This window comes from Engystomops pustulosus, chromosome 3 (genome assembly GCF_040894005.1).
Source record: "Engystomops pustulosus chromosome 3, aEngPut4.maternal, whole genome shotgun sequence".
NCBI classification, from domain to species: domain Eukaryota; kingdom Metazoa; phylum Chordata; class Amphibia; order Anura; family Leptodactylidae; genus Engystomops; species Engystomops pustulosus.
Window position 1 is genome coordinate 200,216,235 of NC_092413.1, and position 23,512 is coordinate 200,239,746.

General features: G+C 44.2%; 1 protein-coding gene across 2 annotated transcripts; it reads right to left on the reverse strand.

Annotated features, from left to right (window-relative positions):
• Nucleotides 1-9,038: 9,038 nt before the first annotated feature.
• E2F6 (E2F transcription factor 6) lies at nt 9,039-23,020 on the reverse strand. 2 transcript variants are annotated; one of them, XM_072139652.1, is made up of 7 exons: nt 22,822-23,020; nt 19,440-19,485; nt 18,638-18,854; nt 16,577-16,737; nt 16,235-16,347; nt 11,065-11,212; nt 9,039-9,698 (listed from the first exon to the last, which is right to left on the reverse strand). In XM_072139652.1, the coding sequence occupies exons 1-7, from the start codon at nt 22,894-22,896 to the stop codon at nt 9,694-9,696; spliced, it is 765 nt and encodes a 254-aa protein (XP_071995753.1). In that variant the 5' UTR covers nt 22,897-23,020; the 3' UTR covers nt 9,039-9,693. The 2 variants fall into 2 exon arrangements, with proteins under 2 accessions (XP_071995753.1, XP_071995754.1); XM_072139653.1 differs by lacking the exon at nt 22,822-23,020 and adding an exon at nt 22,525-22,650.
• Nucleotides 23,021-23,512: the final 492 nt, after the last annotated feature.

Here is a 23,512-nt window from a genome sequence, read left to right on the forward strand (position 1 = left end):
CAACCATCTGAAAGTATGACGGAAACCTGTACATTTGATCCATGGGACTCCCACCACTGGGACCCTACTGATCAGCACAATATAGGAAAACCTGAGTGTGCAACCCCTTTAAATAAGTTGGGCCACTATAGACCTTTAAGGGATGGGGAGTAAGTATATAAGTGCTGGAGATCTGACCACTAGGACCCCCACAAATTTTAAGAATGTGGTTCAAACTCTGAATTACCCTAAAATGATGCAGGTGATAACAGCTTTACCTTCCTCGTAACGTGATCGGAGGTAGACGGCGGCTTTTATTGATTTTACTGCTAAAACACAAGGAAACATCATAATAAAACCGCAACCACTTGACCTTTGCCACAGTGACTGGGAATCAATACTATAATTGGTAAAGTGTGCGCTGGGATTACAGCTGTAATGTATGGGAATTGTACCCCCCATTAATAAGCACTTCCTATGTGATGATCAGCTTGGGAGTTGTACATGAAGAGCACCCAAGCTATTGGCCTGTGTAAGCATACCTATGTGTGTGTAGCAGCAGGAATGTAAAAAGTGCATTTATATTCCAGGATTGTGGCTGGACTTAAGGTACTCTGATTTGCTAGATCTCTTCTATGAACACAGCAAAGCCTCTCCCCCCTAGTGATTGTTTGTCCATGAACGAGCTGCCACTTTTAGTTACTTAAAGGGCATCTACCTCCAGGAGGAAGGACTGTATGCAAATGAGCCTGAAAGGCTCCAGGCTCATTTGCATACAGTCTTTCATCCTGGTGGTAGATGCCCTTTAACAACGAGATGGAGGCTCAATTAACCCTGCCACTAAGTGGGTGACTGCAACCCTTGTATCACGGGATAAAATCGGGATAAAATCAGAGTGGATCTGGGTGGCAAATCCCCTAAAAATGTTTCTCAATAAATTTCATGAAGAGCTGTTTACGAGCTGAGAGTTGTCTCTTTTTAGTCAGCTATATAAGGCTTCTGTTTGAATACTACAGCTACACAGAGTGGAGTGGCTGCGTTGTGTTCACAGCTCTCTAAGACCAATTCCTAACACTGACATGTTTAACTTGGTTCAAACTGCTGACAGATTCGCTTTAAAAAGGAGCTTTTTCCACATCCAGTACTATTAAAGGGAACCTGTCACCAGGGACTTCATTTTCACTAAAGACAGGTTGCAGAAGCCCATCACACCTGCAGTGCAAATATGTCTTTCTGACTTCTTTAAGCATTTGCATTACAATATAACTTACAATTATAATTACAATGTTATAACTTGCCTTGCACCCTGACAGAATCCTCTATGTAGTGCCAGGGGTTGGGCTGTGATCTGGATGCATTTAAAAAAACAAAACATGTGACCTGTCTGTGCAGCTTACTCCTCAGCTCCTTGCCCCCGCTTTTGTGCTCTTGTACAACTCCTCCATCATGCTCCTTCACAGAGGTCACAGCCTGGTGAGATGATCAGTGGGGGAGGGAGGAGCTGTACAGAAGCATAAAGGTGGGGGCTCAGAGCTGAGGAGTCTGCAGCATAGAAAAGTCATGGGTTGTTTTTTAAATGCATCCAAACCAAAGCCCAACCCTTGGGACTACACAGAGGATTCTGTCAGGGTGCAAGGTAAGTTATAGAACACAATTATATTGTAATGCAAATGCTTAGAGAAAGCAGAAAGACACATATGCACTGCTCTGCACTGCAAATTATGATTGATAACCCTATAAGGAGACATCTAGGGGTGTCTCATAGCACCCATGAATACAATTAACCATGAATCTGCTGACATGATCTCTATGTACAGTATGTTGGCTATAGGTTGAGTAGGCATACAACTTTACTGTGAACTTTATATCACTCCTGTGACTACTGGGAGGGGCACAATATAGATATTTAAGGAGTCATCTATACAGCAGGTCACTGCTGTCATTGGCAATGTTCACGTAGGCAGCTCTGAGCTTGGGCTGGTTTTCTTGTGAGTCATCCAGAGAGTAAAACATTTGGTGAAGTATATACATGGGCCACCTATTGAGACAAACCACGGCTAGAGGGTTCTAAAAATGTTTGCAATGTCCTAACAAACCCTCCCCCAAAGTAATATGAAAATTAGCAGAGAAGAGCCATGAGATGAGTCATATGGCCATATGTTGGGCTCTATAGTAAGAATATCATCTTTCAGATCCCATGTTTGTCATTCTGTGACCTATAGAACCAGAGATACAGACAGCATACTGCAGATCAAGATCCAGTTCCCTCCTATTAGTTTAGCTGGCTGTATCTCTGGTTCTGTAGCTCAAAGAACCGCAAGACTGATAAGAATCTCATCTTTCGCATCCCATCTATAACTCAACACCAAAAAATGGTTCTAGGTACGATAGAACAGAAGATAGGGGCTTCTGAACTGACACTCCCCCAGCAGCCTCTAAACTTGACTCATCTCAGGCAAACATACCTTGAGAATGTTGCAGCTACACTGATGCAGGATCATATCTTGGTTAATCCCTGTGCTGAGTGGTTTTGGTGATAAAACCATTATAAAATTTATGATAATGAAGCTCTGTCTCTTCTATGGCTTGGTCAGTGCTTCTCCTAGCACATTAGTTATTCATTGCTTCATAGGATGATGTAATCCCTGGGTTGTGGCTGAAGGCAGAATAATCAATTGCTGCACCATCAATCAGCTGCTGTGTATGAGTGATCCAGCTCAGATTGATTAGTCATGTCTTGACTAACCTCCATTTGTAATTACAAGCTCCCGTGTGTAATGTCTTTATGTCAGCCAGCCTGACCCAGCTTTCCCAAGCTTCTGAATGTTATAATTGTTTTTTCGGCAAAGCCACTCAGCACAGGGATTAACCAAGATATGATCCTGCATCAGTGTAGCTACAGTATTCTCAATGTACGTTTGCTTCATAATGCATCAAATCAAATGGTAGGTTTCCGAAGTTTTTTTTATTTTATCTAGGAGTATATATTGGTGCCAGTACAACTACCGTGACCCCTCTGACCAGCGCCCCCCATTTTCAGTACATTAAACAGAATAGACAGAAAATACATTGAGCAGATTCATAGGTGCAGAAAGCCAGACTCTGAATTAACAATGTGGGACTTGGATGGACTGAGGGGCCACATCTGAAACCCCTAATTTGTTAGGTTGACCACTATTGGTCTTTGGAGTGTGCTCATAGTGTGAAGTGTAAGATGTATAACAAGCCCTGTCACCCGCAAGTGCTACAGAGGTAGAGATAAGGAGTCGTGTGGTGGGATAAGCACATATCAATCATCCCCCAGCCTCACCACAATGTAAGCGAGCAGGAAGTCTCCATACGCCTGGCGCCTCTCTCGGGCAGCTCTAATTTTGGCAGTGACAATTCTCCATGCTGCTCTGTGAGGGCTTATTTTCTGTGTAACAAATTGCACTTCGCAGTGATGGTATTGAATATTCCATGACATGTACTGGGAAGCGGGAAAAAAAATTCCATATGCAGAGAAATTGGTAAAAAAAAAAAACGCAGTTACGCCGTTTTCTTGTGGGCTTCAATTTTACAGGTCTGCTTTATTTTTTGGGTCAGTGCGATCATGAGGATACCACATTTATATTGGTTTTAGAATGTTTTGATACATTTACAAAAATTAAAACCTCTTGTGCAAAAAAAAAAAATTCTTAATTTCGCCATTTTCTGACGCTAAGAACGTTTTCATACTTCAGTGTACGGAGCTGTGTGTCGTTTCATTATTTTTTTTGCGAGATGACTTGACGTTTCAATGCTACCATTTTGAGGACTGTGCGGCCTATTGATTACGTTTTATTACATTCTTTATATGTTGTAAAATGGCCAAAAAAAGTGTAGTTTTGAGGTCTAAAGAACTGCCCAAGGAGCTCAGTAATCTGGCCAAGGTTACAAAAGAATTTCTGCAGCACTCAAGGTTCCTAAGAGCACAGTGGCCTCCATAATACTTAAATGGAAGAAGTTTGGATGACCACAACTTTTCTGCAAGCCAAACTAAGAAATCATGAGAGAAGAGCCTTGGTGAGAGAGGTAAAGAAGAACCCTAAGATCACTGTGGCAGAGCTCTAGAGCAGTAAGGACACGGGAGAAAGTTTCAAAGTAAACTATCACTGAAGCCTCCGGCAGTCAGGGCTTTATGGCAGAGTCTGCTGACTGAAGCCTTTCCTACCTGAAGCAGCTAGAAATTCCTTTAAATCAAAAACTTTTTACCTCACAAAAACTCAATTTTACCTCACAGCGTAAATTCTGTGACATTATCCAGCATTTTACGATACATGAATGGCATGATCTTCCCCAAATAGATGATGTGACAGGAGATTATATATATCTTACATTTCATCCCCAGGACAGGGGAGGGCAGAGACGGTATATAAATATATATGACTCCATTACCTCTTCTCAGAGTCAGCACTACAGACTATGGCGGGGGGATTCCCATATCTGCCTCCTCTCCCTCGGAGCATTGCGGAGACTGTAGAGTCGCATTGCCGACATAACTATCTTGTAATTCCTATTATAAGGATGAGAGGGAGATCTGCTCAAGGAAAGAATTAAAGGCGCATGACACGTTTTTGCTGTGTAACTGAACGCTACCTGTTGTACAGTTAGGCCGGGGTTACTTCATTTAGGGAAATCCTGTCTCTCTAATCTAGATTGTGGGGCTCGTTTACTAAGGGTCGCGGATCGCACTTTTGTTCGACTGTGCGTAGTTTTTGGGGATTTTTGCAGCTTTGACAGGTATTTACGCTTACGCTAAGATTGTGTCGCGCGTAATCGGATTTTGGCACAGCTATGCAGGCTTTCATGCGACAGAAATCGGTGGGGAGGGCCGTCGGAGAATCCAGCCGATTCGGACGGAGTGCGGGATTGAACTTTCAAATTGTGTCGCAAGACAATGCACTTACATGCACCAGGAAGAAGAAGGTGAACTCCGGCGGACCTGAGTGGGGAAGAAACACATGCTAGATATTGGGCGCACGATCTTAGTCATCATCGGGACAATGCACTTTCAGAGAACTCCAGCGACCGGGTAACTAAATGTGCCCCCTATGTCTTACATCTTCACAGCTATTTACAGTTACAGAAGCTTTTATAGCGCTGCCATTTTACACTCCCACGACTCCTTCCCAGCACATGCATGCTCGGCCAATTTTGCATGTGTCCCAAATAGGTAGAGGGAATAGCTACTGCTACAGCCCCCTCATTCCCAATCCTTCTGTAGTCATCGCTCCCATGCTTACAAGATGGTCGCTCATCTGTCCACCCGGTCCCATAGATATAGCACCCATATGTGAAATAACACCTATTAGACATAGGGGCGTCACCCTATTTCTTCAGGGGTGTGTATGAATATAAAAGGTTACCACCTCCTTGGCTAATGAGAGCTACTTTACATATCAAATTGATCATTGCCAGACGTTGATGAAATGAGGGATTATTCAGCATTTTGTGCTGACAGGTTCCCTTTAATTTTACCTGCTTAAAGGGGTTTCTGAACTATATGAAGAAAACCAACTTAGAGAGATATGGTATATGTACAGCAGCAAGCACACTGACATGCTGCTGTGTACCTGCTCTTATTTTAGCTGCCCTTTCAGAAAAAGGCTTTAAAAATTATGCAAATTAGCCTGAGGGACTCTGAGCATAATTAATATCCATGGAGCAAAGTTGTCCTCATATTAAAAAATAAACCAGGTATCCCGCTAGAGGGGGCACGCACCAGCATGTCAGTGTGCTCGGTTTACAATCCGTAATACTGGCGGTAGATGCCCTTTAACCTGCCTTAGACCATAACACTAGTCGCATAAGTTAGACTGCCCTCAAATCTACCATCAAAATCCATCATGATAAACCACTTACTCATAGAGCCAGGCTCCGTGACTGTGGCAATCTTCGGGTTTCATTTATATTATGGATGACAGATTTTATCCCATTGCACTACCTTCCCCTCAGGCAAGGGATGAAACGACCCTCCTATTTAAAATCTCATCTGTTTACCTATAAAATAATTGTCTCAAGGAAAAGAGAACAGATGAGTCATATTTTACATGCGATGAGTCACTTTTAGAGGCTGCGAGGGGATGTAACTACAGATGTCCATGTCTTGGGTTCTACACAACCTTGAAACATGTCTTTGGTGTCCATATTACAGGAAATCTATAAATTCAGGCAGCGTGACTGATAACCTTCTTATATTTGCTATCCATGGCTTCCTTCCTTCTAAAATCAACTTTTACAATGATGTTGATGATTCAAAAAGGGCTCTAGGGGATGTTACCAGAGCTCCTCCATGCTGCAGATTCACAGGCTGTTAGACTGCCTCCCCTTCTGCTCCCTCAGTCGTTCTCTCGTTTCTCCCTCTGCCTGATGCAATCTCACTGCAGCAGAGGAAGTGCTCTTGCATAATGCAACATCATGGAGGGGCTCTGGTAACAACCCCCATTGCCCTTTTAGCTCATTAGCATAATTGTAAAGGTTGATTGTAAAAGGTGCCCATGGATTATATCATATAAGAAGATGACCACAGTCCCGGTGCCTGGATCTATGAGTAATGTCCCTGGTTTATCCTGATGGGTATATTTAGGTAGATTCCTTTCCCCTCGATTAGAATGCAGATAACTGTAGTATTGAGGACAATGAAATGTAGATTGTAGCTTTTTTTTTTTATTATTACAGTTTACAAAACTTTACATCTGTACAAACACTGTATAAAACAGACCAGATCTGTACAAAACAATACAAATAGGAAGACAGGGAAATCCTTGTTTGCCGGTGACAGGACAATACAGGTGTGAATCCCGGCATGTAAGAAGAGGCGAGACGTGAACTTATGTCATAGACAGAATTTGTTGTATAAAAAAGGCAATCCTGAAAGGGGTATGTTTGAGGGGTTGTCCAGAGGTGGAAAAACATGGCTTTCTTCTTCTAAAAACAGCGCCACCCCTGACCATGGCATGTGCCGGTATTGCAAGTAAGCTCCATTCATCTCTATGCATCCGAGATACTGACACAAACCATTTGTGAGGGGTGCTTCTGGTTTTTAGAAGAAAGCAGTCATGTTTTTCAAACTCTGAGCTCAAGGGCTGCAGAACTTATCTAGTGTAACATCAGACCTCTGATACTCATAACTTTTAAAGGGATTGTCCAGAGGTTTTGTGAAAACCAATATGGCCGCTATTCTCGCTCCTTTGCCATCACGGGGGCAAATATGTTCCCAGTGTATAACAAGCCGAGTGGGCTTGGTAATTTTATAACTACTTGAAATAGGTTTCCCAGAGGTCAGGAGGGAAGAGGAGATTGGGGATTGTGGCCATTATCAACCAGTCACTACTTGATTCTTGTCTATAGGCAGTGGTCTTCATGTAGGGTCCCATTAATGGGGGGACATGGCTTAGACCTTACACAGCCATCACCAAATCATCCTGTGATCACAGCCTTTTCCTCCTGATCTTTTCATACACATACAAGAACAGGGAATGACTGACCCTTCTCCTTATTGGGAGAATTTTTGGGTGTTTTGATGTGCAACATCCTCATCCTTCCCCCCAGCCAACACAATAGATGGAAATATACTCGAGTATAAGCTGACCCAAGTATAAGCAGAGGCCCCTAATTTTACCACAAAAACCTGGTAAAACCTATATTTTTTTTTACTTGAGTATAAGCAGAGTTTGGGTTTTCAGCACATTTTTTGTGCTGAAAAACTAGGCTTATACTCGAGTTTACATGGTAATACATCTCTCCTTGTACACTGGATCTGGATACTGTATTGTCATGATAAAAAGATGAATGATAAGGAGGCCGGAGGCGCCTGCTATGATATGTATCATCTCCTCTGCCGAGATACTCCCACATGTACAATGCCCAGAGTAATGTCTCCCACCACAGCCCGTGCCAGTCTAGGATCCAGGAGAGCCCGGATCAGACCCTCCGTAACCCAAACTTTCCCAGAAACTACTACACAGACTTTACCGATCTACAGAGAAATAAACCCATGTACAAATACATTACCCACCCCCATTCATGTGATTCGCCTCTGAGGTTACAGGAAAGGTACAATTAGCCCCAGTGCATCATGGGGAATGTATCCGTCCAGTATAATTATTATCCGGATATAACGATATGTATAATTTCATCGCAGGACATCCTCGGATGTCACATGGTTGTGGAGATGCAGTGACTGTAGGGTTGTGTTCACATGGGACGCTGTATGAATGAGATGTAAACCTGCTGCAGATACTCGAGGGGGAGTTCTCACAAGTAACATTTAGGATTGCAGACATGTCTGATAGCTGGTGCTAGGACCATTAGGACCCTCTGCGCTCAGGAGAACAGAAGTCCCTGTGTGAATGGAGCAGAAGCACAGATGCAGTTATAGTAATGACCACTTGGGATCGCGGTGGTCTCGCTCCCAGTTATCAGATACCTCCGGTGAATAGCAAGCACCATATTTATGGCAAACTACATCCGAATCACTGAGATAAATGGGGACAGATCTAGGATCCGGATAAAGCCGAATAAATTACTAATAGGCCATTTCAACTATCCCTCAGATACTGGGAGAGGTGGGTAGATCTTTACAACACGTCTCCCAGGATATTGTCACCATCGTGTTATACACTTAGTTTCATGTCTCACATGTAGAATTGGGGCTGCTGACTTTAGTTACGATTTTTGCTTTGTTGTATTTCCTTATCGACATTTTGTTTGTACATATTTACATTTAGATTATTATTATTGATTCTATAGCCCTAACAGGGACGCCACTGCCTGATATCCCAGTAACGTATGACTTAGGCCTCATTCACACACCCGTCTGTGGGGGATGTATATGTGGCCCCAAATTTGCTGCCACATATACGACCACATAGACGGCAATATGGTGCCACACATGAAAAAGAAAAAAAAAAAAAGATGAAAAAAAGGCTTTTAAAATTATGCAAACAAGACAAAGGAGCTCCAAGCTCCATAGGTGTTAATGAAGCCCCTAGGGCTCATTTGCATAATTTTTAAAGCCTTTTTTTCTTAAAAAAAAAAAAAAAAACAGGGAAGAAGAAGATAAAAGAAGAGCAGATCCTCCCATTGGGGCACACACCAGTCTGTCAGCGTGCTTGGTTTACAATTCTTCATCCTGGTGGTAGATTTCCTTTAAACCATTGTTCTTAACTTTTTTTTTTTTTAATGCGGGTTTGAACGATATTGTGAACTTGTCCTTATTTCAGAACACTGGTTGTACAAACTTCTTGATTGCTGAACGAATATTCATAAGTTTTGCTAAATAAAAATAGGAGTTTAAATTCACAAAACGTCAATTCTCCAAAAGTCACAATGGAAACTGCACAATGCGACGCAGAACATGCTGTGGGTTAGAAGCTATTCCACTGCATATATGTTCCATGTGGTCGTACCCCAAAACTCTTAGCAGCTGTCTGGGAAATCTTAAAAAAAAACAAAACAAAAACAAACCTCCACATTGCAAAAGTCAAAAATGAGGATCTCTGTGGGGCAGACAATGACAACCTGTACTCCCTGTAGGAAGATTACTAAATCTTCTTTGATGAGACTGAAGCTTCCTGCATCCGTGGTATCCAGATAGCGTGGGCCGAGCGGATTAGTGGTCAGCGAATCAGTGAATCCCTTCCAAATGTCTGTATAACACACTGGAAGACTGTCGCAATCATCCATCATAGATCAGTCTGTAAAAGAGACGAGAAATCAGTCAATATATTATGTACAGGCGGTCCGCTACTTAAGAACGCCCAACTTACAGACGACCCCTAGTTACAAACGGTAATTTACTATCCTTTAGCCTTAGACTACAATAAACAGCTATAACAGTTATTAAAGGCGTCTGTTATTAATCTTTATTGATTTTATAAATCCAATTGTCACAGAAACAAAAAAAAAAAAAAAAAAATTGTCTGGAGTTACAATTACAAGATATACAGGTCCAACTTGCATACAAATTCAACTTAAGAACAAACCTATAGAACGTATGTATGTGTATAAAAAAGATGCCCAGTCTAGCTCCTGCTCCAGATTTATGGGCCATCAGCCTGGAATTAGTTATCAGAGGTTTTCCTCGCTATCTGCAGCGCGCAGATGTTTCCCCGGCCGCCCTCCATGTGTCATTACACAGACAGGTAACAGAGCAACCAAAAGCTAATGCCGTAAATCTCACATCTGCGTCGTATCTTACTGACTGCGTGTGGGTTACAGGAGGACGGAGCCAAGTAAGGAGTGAGAGTTGGATAACTGGAGATACAGGGAATAAGCCGTGTACAGGCAGCGAACGCAGAGGCTTTTACAGTACAACATGAGACTGTCACATAAATATCAGGAAAATTATAGGATGTGCAACAACAGGTTTGGATTTACTTATGTTTAACCCCTTAATGACCAAAGCATCAGCTTTTTTATGGCTTTAATTAACCCCTTGACACACCAGGACATACACAAATATCATGGCACTGCAAGGGGTGTATGAAGGGGTCTCACGGGCATCAACTCTATCAATGCAGACAGCAATGTTGCTGGCGGCAGGTAACAGTCGGCGAGGCTTGGGCACCACCATCTTGGCTGTGATCGTTGCTCCCCGTGACGGGAGTACAATCTGCAGTCTTAAGGGCTTGTTTTTTTTTGTTGTTGTTTTTTAAAAAATCTGTTACAATGTGCCACTTGCACAGATCTTGTGTCGAAAACACCTTTTACTCTATACAGTAGAATATCAGTATATAGTAAAATGAATCAGATAAACAGAGGCAAGGTCTTGTAAATGTATAAAAATGTGGGTTAGGCCCCATACACAATATTGATGCCTGTGACACTCGTTGCCTAGTCGCACGGTGTCTTTTATTTCACAGTTCTACGGCACCGGCCGCTCGCTTCTCTACGGAGAGGGGATGGGTAAGCAGAGCATACGCTGGTATGCAAGGAGCCTCAATATTCAAATTAAAGGTTCACTTAAAAACCTACTTACTACTGTCCTAGTGCCACACACCGGGACCGCAGAAACAGGGCACACAACGGACGTGGTCACATGAGGGATGTTTAGTGTTGTACCTTCATCTATAGGGATTGGCTCTGGCTCCATCTTCATAGTCTTTGTTATTTTCTCAAAAGACTTCTCATCCGCGTTCTCGTGCTCCACTTCACAGAGGAAGACGTCGATCGGCCCTTTCGTGCTCTTTATATGGATTTCTATGCAGTCCTGCAGGAGGGGAAATGGAACAAGATTCAGAACAGATTACATGTACTGACACAGAACAAAGGAGGAGATGTGGGAAAACTCAGCAGCAGCAGGAGCAGCACTGCCTCAACATCTCCATAGCCAAACGTGAGCAGGGGAACGGCTTGTAGTCAAGGGTTTGGTGCTTTCACATGTGGAATCAAGTGTCTCCCACAGACATAACACAGTAAAGCCCCTTCCACACTGGCGTTTTTCACGCGCGAGTTCTGCGTGTGCATTTGACGCGCAGAACTTGCATTGCACTCTGTCCCATTGTATTTAATGGGTCTTTCTTCATTAGCGTTGTTTTGCACGCACGTGCTTGCGTTCGTTTTCACGCGCGTCAAAATCGCAGCATGCTCTACTTTTGCGAGTCACGCGCGTTTTTCACGCCCCATTCAAGTCTATGGAGATGCATCAAGAACGCATTGCACTCGCAATCATTGCAAGTGCAATGCGAGTGCAATGCGTTTTAAACGTAAGGGTTGCTAGGTGACCAGAATAACAGTATTTCCCCTGCTCGCGAACGATCATTTAATTAAAAAACACAATGAAGAACAGTGAAGAATAGAATAAAAACAGTGAACACAGGATCATTTAAGAGAAAAACACAGTGCAGAATAGATTACAGATGTTCGGCACATCTGCTTACATGTCGGGAGATACGCGCGGAACGGTGCGCCCAAAATAGCATGTGAAGAACAATATATATGTGTGTGTGAAGAACAAATTGCAGATGTTTAAATACATCTGCAATTTGTTCTTCACACACCGTCACCGATCGAGCTATTCTCCACTAGAGTAAAAGAAGACGTTAAAGCTCTTCTCTATCCACAGGTCAGGGATAACTTAACTGGCGCTGAGAGAAGAGCCCTCTCTTGGCTCCAATCCCGCCATGACCTCGTGGTTAAACCGGCAGACAAGGGGGGCAATGTCGTGGTCATGACCAGAATCTATTATGCGCAGGAAGCGCATAGACAACTGGGAGACACAGATACGTATAGTATGCTAAGTTCAAACCCTACAACGAAGTTCCAGACACAACTACGTTCTTTCTTTAGATGGTGTGTCGAAAATTAGATACTCTCTGAAAAAACAGCAAAAAAACTCCTCCCCACCTCCCCAAAATACCCCAACTGGTATTTTTTACCTAAGGTACATAAGACACTCTCCAACCCCCCTGGGCGCCCCATTGTGGCGGGTATTGGGTCACTCACTGAACCTATTTCTCAATATCTCGATTGGCTTCTGCGGCCCATTTTGGAAAATATCCCTTCATACTTGAAGGATACGGGCGAATTTTTGAAGGCCATACGAGATATTGAATGGCAAGATACTTTTCATCTGGCCTCTATCGACGTAGAGAGCCTCTATACGCGTATCCCGCATCAGGCGGGGGTGGAGAGTGTCCGTACGGTATTAGAAAATGCAAAAAAAGAGGAAAAGTACATCAGGTTCGTCTGTGAAGGTCTACTTTTCGTGCTCACACATAACGCCTTTATATTCGATGAGAAATGGTATATTCAAAAGACCGGTACGGCCATGGGCACTCCCGTGGCCTGCACGTTCGCCAACATTTTTTTGGCAGTATTTGAGAGCAGATTTGTGTTCTCTCTTGAAAACCCATTCACTAAATATATCAAAACTTACCTGCGATTTGTAGATGATGTGTTTTTAGTTTGGGATGGCCCAGAGGATGAATTCTCACGGTTCGTGGGATATTTGAATACTGTCAATGATATGAATATGAGATTTACCTCTGTATTTGGGGGAAAGAGGCTGGACTTCTTGGATGTACGAGTCAATATAGAAAGGGAAACCCTCATTACGACCACCTTCAGAAAACCCACAGCCACTAATTCCCTATTACGATACGACAGTTTTCACCCAAAGCACACCCGTGACAGTTTACCTTATAGCCAGTTTTTACGAATAAAGAGACTTAACAACACTGAGACAGGCTTCAGATCACAAGCACATGACTTAAAGATTAGATTATTAGAGCGGGGGTATCCTACACAAGTCATCGAGACAGCTTTAAAAAAAGCCATAGACTCCCCCCAAAGGCATGACACAGTCAGAACCTCAGAGAATTCTAAAGGGGCACGCCCGAAGGAGAGCGAGAGATTTGCGTTCTCCTTTGGATATAGCCCACATGGGGATGCTATTCGAACGGCCATACACAAAAATTGGGACCTTCTGAAAAACGATCCCCAACTAAATGAAATTACTATGCAGAGACCTGTTATCTCATTTAGAAGGAGTAAAACTATCAGGAACCATCTAGTTAGTAGCCAGTTCTCTTCTCAAAAAAACACAAAAAATACATGGCTAGAGCGCAGCATCCCTAGTGGGAATTTTAGATGCGGATCCTGTAGTTTTTGCAAATTTAACAGTCAGGCTAAGTGTATCGATATGGGTGGCATTAAATGGAAAGTCAACTCCTTCATAACGTGTCGAACCACACATGTGGTATATATAATCTGGTGTCCGTGTAGACGTTTCTACATAGGAAAAACTATTCGTAGTCTCTTTGTACGCTTTAGGGAACACTGTAGATCTATAGGGACGGGCAACGGCTGCCCCAGAATCATTGAACACATAAGGGAACAACATGGAAGTAACCCAGAGGTACTCCAATTTGCTGGCCTCGAAAGGGTGGAAAAGGATCCGAGGGGAGGTAACAAGGAAAAAGAATTGTTACGCCGTGAGGCAAAACACATTATACGGTTTGATGCCATGGGGAGGCTGGGCCTTAATGATAGAAATGACCTTAGTGTCTTCTTGGGCACAGGTTGAGCAGAAGTGTAATATATATAACATCCTCTATTCTAAGTACTATTATCGGAGGGTCAAAAGACGATTAGGAGCAAAAAAATAAAAAATAAAATGTAACATAAAAAGGAATATTAAATGAGATTACTGCATCTCCTTTGAATAAACGAGACTGCAGTACCTTTGTGTGCTACGATTTACAGCTCCCCACTTGTGCCATCATTTAGATAGATAAACATATGTCCGTATAACCAAGAAGATCAATAGAAAAAAGTCATAATGCCGTATATTTGTACATTTTATCTGTGCATCTGGTTTGACTGTCTCCTGGGTTTACCCTTTGCTCACCGAGATCGCCTACTCACTAATTTTCTTTACACTGTTTTTTCTTTTTCACTATCTCAGGTGGTCTTTTTCTATACCCCATTATGCTAGGACATATATACTATATAGGCATAAGTATTTCCTATATCCCCTTAGTGATTATGCCTTTATCGATCGATTAGTCCGGTCTTGTTTGACAGACTTAGCATAATTATGGCGATCTCGTTACCGCAAGGGCATTCCCATGAATACTGCTTTAATGTTTTCTATGTTGTTGTGTTGCTGAGCAACGTGGCGTCACCTGGGGCGTTCACCTCCTCCCGACTCCCGGAAGTGCTGCGTCACATGACCGGCACGCCACCGGAAGTCGACTTTAAGAGGAACAGCTCCGGAGACGCGACTTTGTAGGCTTGAGAAAGCGCCATACAGGCGCGAAACGGCCCGTCGCTTGCCGCGGTCTGCACCATGTCCAACGTCTGAACTCTGTGGTTTTGAATAAATCTTCTGCACGAGTCCGGTGAGTGCCGCTTCTTGCTTTCTCCACTATAGTGTTCTGCACTGTGTTTTTCTCTTAAATGATCCTGTGTTCACTGTTTTTATTCTATTCTTCACTGTTCTTCACATCTGCTAACTTGTCGGGAGATAATATACACGGGGAACAGTGAAGAATAGATCGCAGATGTTTGCAACTTATCAGAAGACATTATTTTTCAATTAAATAACACATTTTAATCCCAAACCATGGTCACTTTGAAAAATGCTTGAGTCTCCCATTGACTCGCGCGTGAAAAACGCGCCGAAAACGCAAAAAAAACGCTAACAACACGCGCGTGAAAAACGCAAAAACGCTAATTACTCCAAGGAAAAATGGAACAAAAACGCAGCCAAAAACGTCAGTTTTTCACGCATTGCACCCTGACGTGAAACGCAACGCTAGTGTGGAAGGGGCCTAACTGTATCTGTTCCAGATCCATCACAAGATACACAATACAGGTGGTCCCCAACTTACAGATAACCCCTAGTTACATACGGACCTCTCTGCCCATGCTTTACTTTCGTCCTGGCTGCAATGATCAGCTGCAAGGCAGTGTTCCCCAAACTTTTCGAAAGGTCCCATTTCCTGCAGCACTTGGTCTAAAATGCCCCCTTTTCTTCAACCCCCCTATATAGTGCCCATTTTTCTGTAGCCATCTTTTAATGACTTGATAAGACGGCTACAGAAAAGGGGACATAATAATAGCCCTTTTTCTATAGAAAAACCCACACACCTATAATGTCCATTTTGTCTTTGGCTTTTCATTGCAATGCCCCCAGCTGTGCTCCCTGCCCCTAATAAATGCCCCCAGCAGTGCTCCCCGCCCCTAATAAATGCCCTGCTGGAACCTGAGGAGAGATGAAGTCAAAGTCTAAGGGTCAAGAGGAGCAAGTGCAGTTTTTTTTCCCTTAAAGTTTTTGACCATACCCCAGGACCGGTTGTTCCACGGCACTGTCTTGTAAGGAGTCTATAATGAAGCTTTTTTGATTTATCATTTAGTAGGAACAGGTCTGTGTTATGATCGGTAAGGGTCCCCCACAGTCATAGCACAGATCAAATTGTTATACCCTATACACAGGATAAGAGCTAACAATAAAACTTGTGACAAATCCTTTAAAGCCATAGATATTAGGCATATAAATATTTAGTAATTCCTTTATTTATATAGCACACACAGATTACGCACATAGTTTGCCAAATCAGTCCCTGTCCCCAATGGGGCTCACAATCTAATCAACCTACCAGTATGTTTTGGAATGTGGGAGGAAATAGGAGGACCCGGAGGAAACCCACGCAAACAAGGAGAGAACATACAAATATCTGCATTTGAGTGTGCACTAGGCTCATTCACCTGTACATGGCTGACTCACCTCATTTGGGGCTGGCACCTCCAACTTGGTTTCTTCCGGAGCTTTCACAGCAAAAATTATCTGTTCGTTGTATGTGTCAATATTATGGAGGTCTTGATACGTTACATATGCAAATGTTGCCCATGTTAAGGAGCAGGAGCTTGCTTGAATGTGAACAAGTAAAATCTAGTGACAACATGTAAGAGAACCTCCTATAGTACTACTCATCCATAGGAGAGTCATGTATGGATCTAGCACATGACAATGAATCACATTACCAGACAACCTATGTGAAAGGATCGGCATGAAGGTAAGTGGATGCCAGGAGAGCTGTACACAGATGAAGCAAAAACAGAAAAGGATATTTCTTGTTGGCTCCATCGTCAGTCAGTCGGAATAACTGGTGAGCGCAGTCCAGGATTAGTTCATCCAGCGCTTCCTCCATCGCGGATAAATCGCCAAGATCATTGCGGATGCGTTGTTGCTGCGAGACCTCGGTGCCTGCGAGGTTCAGGTCTGTCCCCCTAAACACAAGAACATTGGGGAATTGTATCAATTTTTTTTATCAATCTATGAGAAATAAAGAAAATAATAAATGTCTACTTTACAAGCAACACTTGTTCTCCTGCTTTGCCAGGTGCCCAGTTTTTGGAAACTACCAGACATCTCCTTGGTTGATCTGCTGTGGTCAGGGTGCTATAAACCAGACTCTACACATGGCGGGTGTTCTCTGTGTTATACAACTGCCGGTACTGGCGCGGATCATAGAAGTTAAAGGGGTTGGCCCAAAAAAATCTCTTCCATTACACAGGTCTCTGCACGTGTATGTCCCTGTACATTGCCTCCAATAAGAGCTTCAACCTTTCCCTGTTCTCACCATGTTGCCCTCTGCATCACTATACAACTTCCCGTTCTCCCTCTTCCATCCATCCCACTGTCTCCATTTTCCCTCTCAGTCCGTCTCACTGTCATATTGAGAAGGATTTGGCATAATCTCCTACTGCAGCTCCTACTACTCTTCAGTGCTCAGACGTATAAACAAAGATTTTACAGACAGCAGTAAAGGAATCATCAGGCATGATAAATCAACTGATGATCATTATTAAGGCAATATAGACACATGGACAGTTAATGTAAAAGTGGCCAACCCCTTTAACCTATCAGGTGCTGCAGTCAGACTTTTCAAAGATTTGGACTTTGTAAGCTTGTGTATCACCCCCCCCCCATCCTCATAGACTGTAAGCTCTTGTGTCGCCCCCTCATCCTCATAGACTGTAAGCTCTTGTGTCACCCCCTCATCCTCATAGACTGTAAGCTCTTGTGTCGCCCCCTCATCCTCATAGACTGTAAGCTCTTGTGTCACCCACTAATCCTCATAGACTGTAAGCTCTTGTGTCGCCCCCTCATCCTCATAGACTGTAAGCTCTTGTGTCACCCCCTCATCCTCATAGACTGTAAGCTCTTGTGTCACCCCCTCATCCTCATAGACTGTAAGCTCTTGTGTCACCCCCTCATCCTCATAGACTGTAAGCTCTTGTGTCACCCCCTCATCCTCATAGACTGTAAGCTCTTGTGTCACCCCCTTCATCCTCATAGACTGTAAGCTCTTGTGTCACCCCCTTCATCCTCATAGACTGTAAGCTCTTGTGTCACCCCCTTCATCCTCATAGACTGTAAGCTCTTGTGTCACCCCCTTCATCCTCATAGACTGTAAGCTCTTGTGTCACCCCCTCATCCTCATAGACTGTAAGCTCTTGTGTCACCCCCTCATCCTCATAGACTGTAAGCTCTTGTGTCACCCCCTCATCCTCATAGACTGTAAGCTCTTGTGTCACCCCCTCATCCTCATAGACTGTAAGCTCTTGTGTCACCCCCTTCATCCTCATAGACTGTAAGCTCTTGTGTCACCCCCTTCATCCTCATAGACTGTAAGCTCTTGTGTCACCCCCCATCCTCATAGACCGTAAGCTCTTGTGTCACCCCCCATCCTCATAGACCGTAAGCTCCTGTGTCACCCCCTCATCCTCATAGACTGTAAGCTCTTGTGTCACCCCCTTCATCCTCATAGACTGTAAGCTCTTGTGTCACCCCCCATCCTCATAGACCGTAAGCTCCTGTGAGCAGGACCCTCACTCCTATTGTTCCATATGACAATGTTATTTCTCTGTAAGGTATTATCTTATTTGTGTAGCGTACTGTAGGTCAGTATATTTCAGGAGATCATATGGTTCCCCCTAGTGGTAAGATGAGGTAGTACACATAAGCTGTAAACTTGCAGAGCTATTACTGGTGGGATATCAATCACTGGACTGCATTAGCACATGTACACACAACATAAGTGGTGACCTCCTTCCTACAGGCAGAAATGGCTAATAAATTATTCACAGGTATTAACTAGAAGAACCCAGAGGAGACACAACTTACACCCACTGGACGAGGTTCTTGGATCTCTTCTGGATGAGTTGGATCCCGTCTAGTACGTTGGTGATGTCGTACACTCGCCTCTTCCTCACCCCCAGCTGTTTGGCCACGTCATTCAGATCCACAACGCCCTGCGGTGCCGAGCGGATGATGTCCATGAATTTTCGGGTTAAGTAGAAGAGCGAGGCATCGAAACGAGGGCGGGGTAAGGACAAAGACCCTGTGATACGGGACAAGGAAAAAAGTTACAGCTACTTAACCAAATTCGGACCACGAGAAGCCAAACCAAAGGCCCACAAGAACCTGTGCAGGGTGTAGTGTCCCAAAATGTCTCGACAGGTTCCAATTTTTTTTTTTTGTAAACTAATTGCAATGTAACCCTTTACTGACCAGGTACAACCCCTTTAAGAAGAACTTTAGAAGCAGAGATCTGGGAATACAGGAGGTCCCCTACTTAAGAACACCTGACTTACATACGACCCCTAGTTACAAACGCACCTCAGGATTTTGGTAATTTACTGCCCCAGGCTACAAGAAACATCTGTAACAGATATCACAGGCGTCTGTAGTGAAGATTTATTGTTAATCCTGCTTCTTATGACAATCCAAAATATTTAATATCCAATTGTCAAAATTTTTTGACTGGGGTTACAATTATAAAGTATACAGTTCCGACTTACATACAAACTCAACTTAAGAACAAACCTACAGAACCTATCTTGTATGTAACCCGGGGACTGCCTGTATTGTGATTAATATTCAACATGTCTTCATCAAAGAATACGAGCACACGGGGGGCACTTACTTTTCGTAGACATCTTGATCTCATCATCGGGATTGGTTGCCATGGCCTGCGGAGGGTACGAGAAGAAACAAGACGTCTGTATTAGAACCAAATGTCGGTTACACAATATCATCACACAGAACGGAACGTAGAAGGTGCCAGCAAATTCCAGATCAGAACACGGGAGAAGAAGAGGAGCCCAACGTGTCTTGCCCCATCACTACTCACATAATAACTACATCCCCCCATGGGTGCCAGGACCCTGTGTATCCCAATGCCCTGCACAACATGTAGTCATCACAGGGAACCTGTACAAACCAAGCCTAAGGCTACATTCACACTACAGTATGGGGGACGTATATACGGGCGATATACGCCCCCCCATACACTTCTATGGGCTCACGGCCCTGTACGGGAGCGGTACGGTGCAGCACACGTGCGGCACCGTACCGCTCCGTAGCCCGGGGAAAGATAGGACATGTCCTATCTTTCCCCGCATTACGGCGCCGTATCTCCCTATGGAGAGGGGCGGGGTGAGCAGCGCTAATCCCCTGCTCCTCTCCGCAGCGCCGATGTATACCCGGCAAACTACGGTACGGCAGCCATACATCGTGTGAATGTAGCCTAAGGCCTCGTAGGCAAAGTGTCCTGCATCGTCCATGGCCTGAAGGTAGAGAATGGACAGGACACCCAGGACACAGGTCTCATTTATATTAGAGACTGGCTGTAGCTCCCGCCGCTGCCCCGATAGGGAATAACTGCTCTTATTATAACAAAATAGAAAGGGTTAACAAAAGATGAAGGAGTGACACAAGAGCTTACAGTCTATGAGGATGAGGGGTGACACAAGAGCTTACAGTCTATGAGGATGAGGGGGGACACAAGAGCTTACAGTCTATGAGGATGAGAGGGTGACACAAGAGCTTACAGTCTATGAGGATGAGGGGGTGACACAAGAGCTTACAGTCTATGAGGATGAGGGGGTGACACAAGAGCTTACAGTCTATGAGGATGAGGGGGTGACACAAGAGCTTACAGTCTATGAGGATGAGGGGGTGACACAAGAGCTTACAGTCTATGAGGATGAGGGGGTGACACAAGAGCTTACAGTCTATGAGGATGAGAGGGTGACACAAGAGCTTACAGTCTATGAAGATGAGGAGGTGACACAAGAGCTTACAGTCTATGAGGATGAGGAGGGGGTGACACAAGAGCTTACAGTCTATGAGGATGAGGGGGTGACACAAGAGCTTACAGTCTATGAGGATGAGGGGTGACACAAGAGCTTACAGTCTATGAGGTGAGGGGGTGACACAAGAGCTTACAGTCTATGAGGATGAGGGGGTGACACAAGGGCTTACAGTCTATGAGGATGAGGGGGTGACACAAGAGCTTACAGTCTATGACAGTGATGGCGAACCTATGGCACAGGTGCCAGAGGTGGCACTCAGAGCCCTTTCTGTGGGCACTCAGGCCATCACCAGAGAGGACTCCCTGTATCTTCCTGCAGTCCCAGACAGCCCAGGACTTGCTGTACACAGAGCTATATTAAAGTGACAGCTGTACCTGGGACTACTGGAGGAGAGGGAAGGTGTGGACAGATCTGGATTACTATTGGAGCTCCTGCTCCGGCCCTGACAATTCTTCCAGTTTATGGGACTCTGGAGGGAAGCTACAATGATCATCCAAATTTCTCCTATTTTCTGCTTTATTGGTTTCCTCAGGTGCTGATATCAATGAAAGCTGTGACAGAGAAGAGTATAAATCACAAATTACATTTCTGTGTTGGCACTTTGTGATAAATTAGTGGGTCTTGGTTATAGTTTGGGCACTCGGTCTCTAAAAGGTTCGCCATCACTGGTCTATGAGGATGAGGGGGTGACACAAGAGCTTACAGTCTATGAGGATGAGGGGGTGACACAAGAGCTTACAGTCTATGAGGATGAGGGGGTGACACAAGAGCTTACAGTCTATGAAGATGAGGGGGTGACACAAGAGCTTACAGTCTATGAGGATGAGGGGGTGACACAAGAGCTTACAGTCTATGAGGATGAGGGGGTGACACAAGAGCTTACAGTCTATGAGGATGAGGGGGTGACACAAGAGCTTACAGTCTATGAGGATGAGGGGGTGACACAAGAGCTTACAGTCTATGAGGATGAGGGGGTGACACAAGAGCTTACAGTCTATGAGGATGAGGGGGTGACACAAGAGCTTACAGTCTATGAGGATGAGGGGGTGACACAAGAGCTTACAGTCTATGAGGATGAGGGGGTGACACAAGAGCTTACAGTCTATGAGGATGAGGGGGTGACACAAGAGCTTACAGTCTATGAGGATGAGGGGGTGACACAAGAGCTTACAGTCTATGAGGATGAGGGGGTGACACAAGAGCTTACAGTCTATGAGGATGAGGGGGTGACACAAGAGCTTACAGTCTATGAGGATGAGGGGGTGACACAAGAGCTTACAGTCTATGAGGATGAGGGGGTGACACAAGAGCTTACAGTCTATGAGGATGAGGGGGTGACACAAGAGCTTACAGTCTATGAGGATGAGGGGGTGACACAAGAGCTTACAGTCTATGAGGATGAGGGGGTGACACAAGAGCTTACAGTCTATGAGGATGAGGGGGTGACACAAGAGCTTACAGTCTATGAGGATGAGGGTGTGACACAAGAGCTTACAGTCTATGAAGATGAGGAGGTGACACAAGAGCTTACAGTCTATGAAGATGAGGAGGTGACACAAGAGCTTACAGTCTATGAGGATGAGGGGTGACACAAGAGCTTACAGTCTATGAAGATGAGGAGGTGACACAAGAGCTTACAGTCTATGAGGATGAGGGGGTGACACAAGAGCTTACAGTCTATGAGGATGAGGGGGTGACACAAGAGCTTACAGTCTATGAGGATGAGGGGGGTGACACAAGAGCTTACAGTCTATGAGGATGAGGGGGTGACACAAGATGTATAAAAAAAAAATTTAAACGCTGCTGTCTGTATCTGCGGTTTTCTTGATCACAGAAGCACAAACCTGGTCCAATATAAAAGATTATATCCATATCTTTAATAAGACACCAAAAAAATGTTTTCTAGAGATTTACAGAGCAGAAGATAGTGACATTCCTCCTCTAAACTTGACTTATCTCAGGTAAACATGACTCTTCTCTGCTGATGATCACAGGCTACCATTTGGGGTCACCACAGGATGGCGCCGTCACTATTGCTGTTACTAATAAGCACAAATTAACGTCACGTGACTTTAAGGCTGAAGCTCACTGGTTGAGAAGGACAACTCGGCTTATCCTCGCACCCGCGATCACGTGACATCGGAAGGTCCTAAATGTTATCACACAGATCTAGTCATCACATTATACCGCAATCTCCGGTCACGTCGTTACCTCAGTGTCGATGTCGGGAGGCCCGTCTCCGGGCAACACCTCCATGCTGTCTGTGGAAGGGGCCGGTGACGCCATTATTACCGTACAAGGCGGCGCCGTCACCGGGAAATCCGCGGCAAAACGCACGCCACCAAATCCACTAGCCAGTCACATGTCAGGCGACGTCACTGCGCGGGAACCAATCCGGCGTTGGGATTTCCTAAACTCGAAACTCAAGCCTCGGATTGGTTGGAAGAGTTGCTATGTAAGCTCTGATTGGAGGAACCAGGGAGCTGACTTTCCGGACACAAGAGCTCAGCCTGCGCTGCCAGAAGTGTCTCCTGGCAGACATTTTATAGAGGTCTCTATGTGAGCAGCATTTAAATTAATAATAAATCTCCAGTAAATATAAGTTACAGATTTCTCTTCTTCACAATGTTTCTGTGAAAGCAGAAGGCTAACGTTATTAGCCTGCTATTGGATTTTATGAGCTATAAATAGTCCTAAACATATCTTCATATCTTCCAACTTTAGGGACTCCTGAATTGCGGTTGCCATCCGATTACATTATGTAAACATTGTGTTAACACTGCCTTTACCATAAACACTATGTAATCTCAGTATGAATGCATTGGAAACACAATTCAAAAACTTCCTGTGAACATGACATATAGTACATTGGGAAGAGTCTCACCCTCGAAGCTCACCAATA

Coding starts and splice junctions, on each gene's coding strand:
- E2F6 (XM_072139652.1), bottom strand. CDS start 22,896: ATGGCGTCACCGGCCCCTTCCACAGACAGCATGGAGGTGTTGCCCGGA. Junction 16,738..18,637: donor AAGAACCTCGTCCAGTGGGT/GTAAGTTGTGTC, acceptor TCTTGTGTTTAG/GGGGACAGACCTGAACCTCG. Junction 11,213..16,234: donor AGGTGCCAGCCCCAAATGAG/GTGAGTCAGCCA, acceptor CCCCTCCTGCAG/GACTGCATAGAAATCCATAT.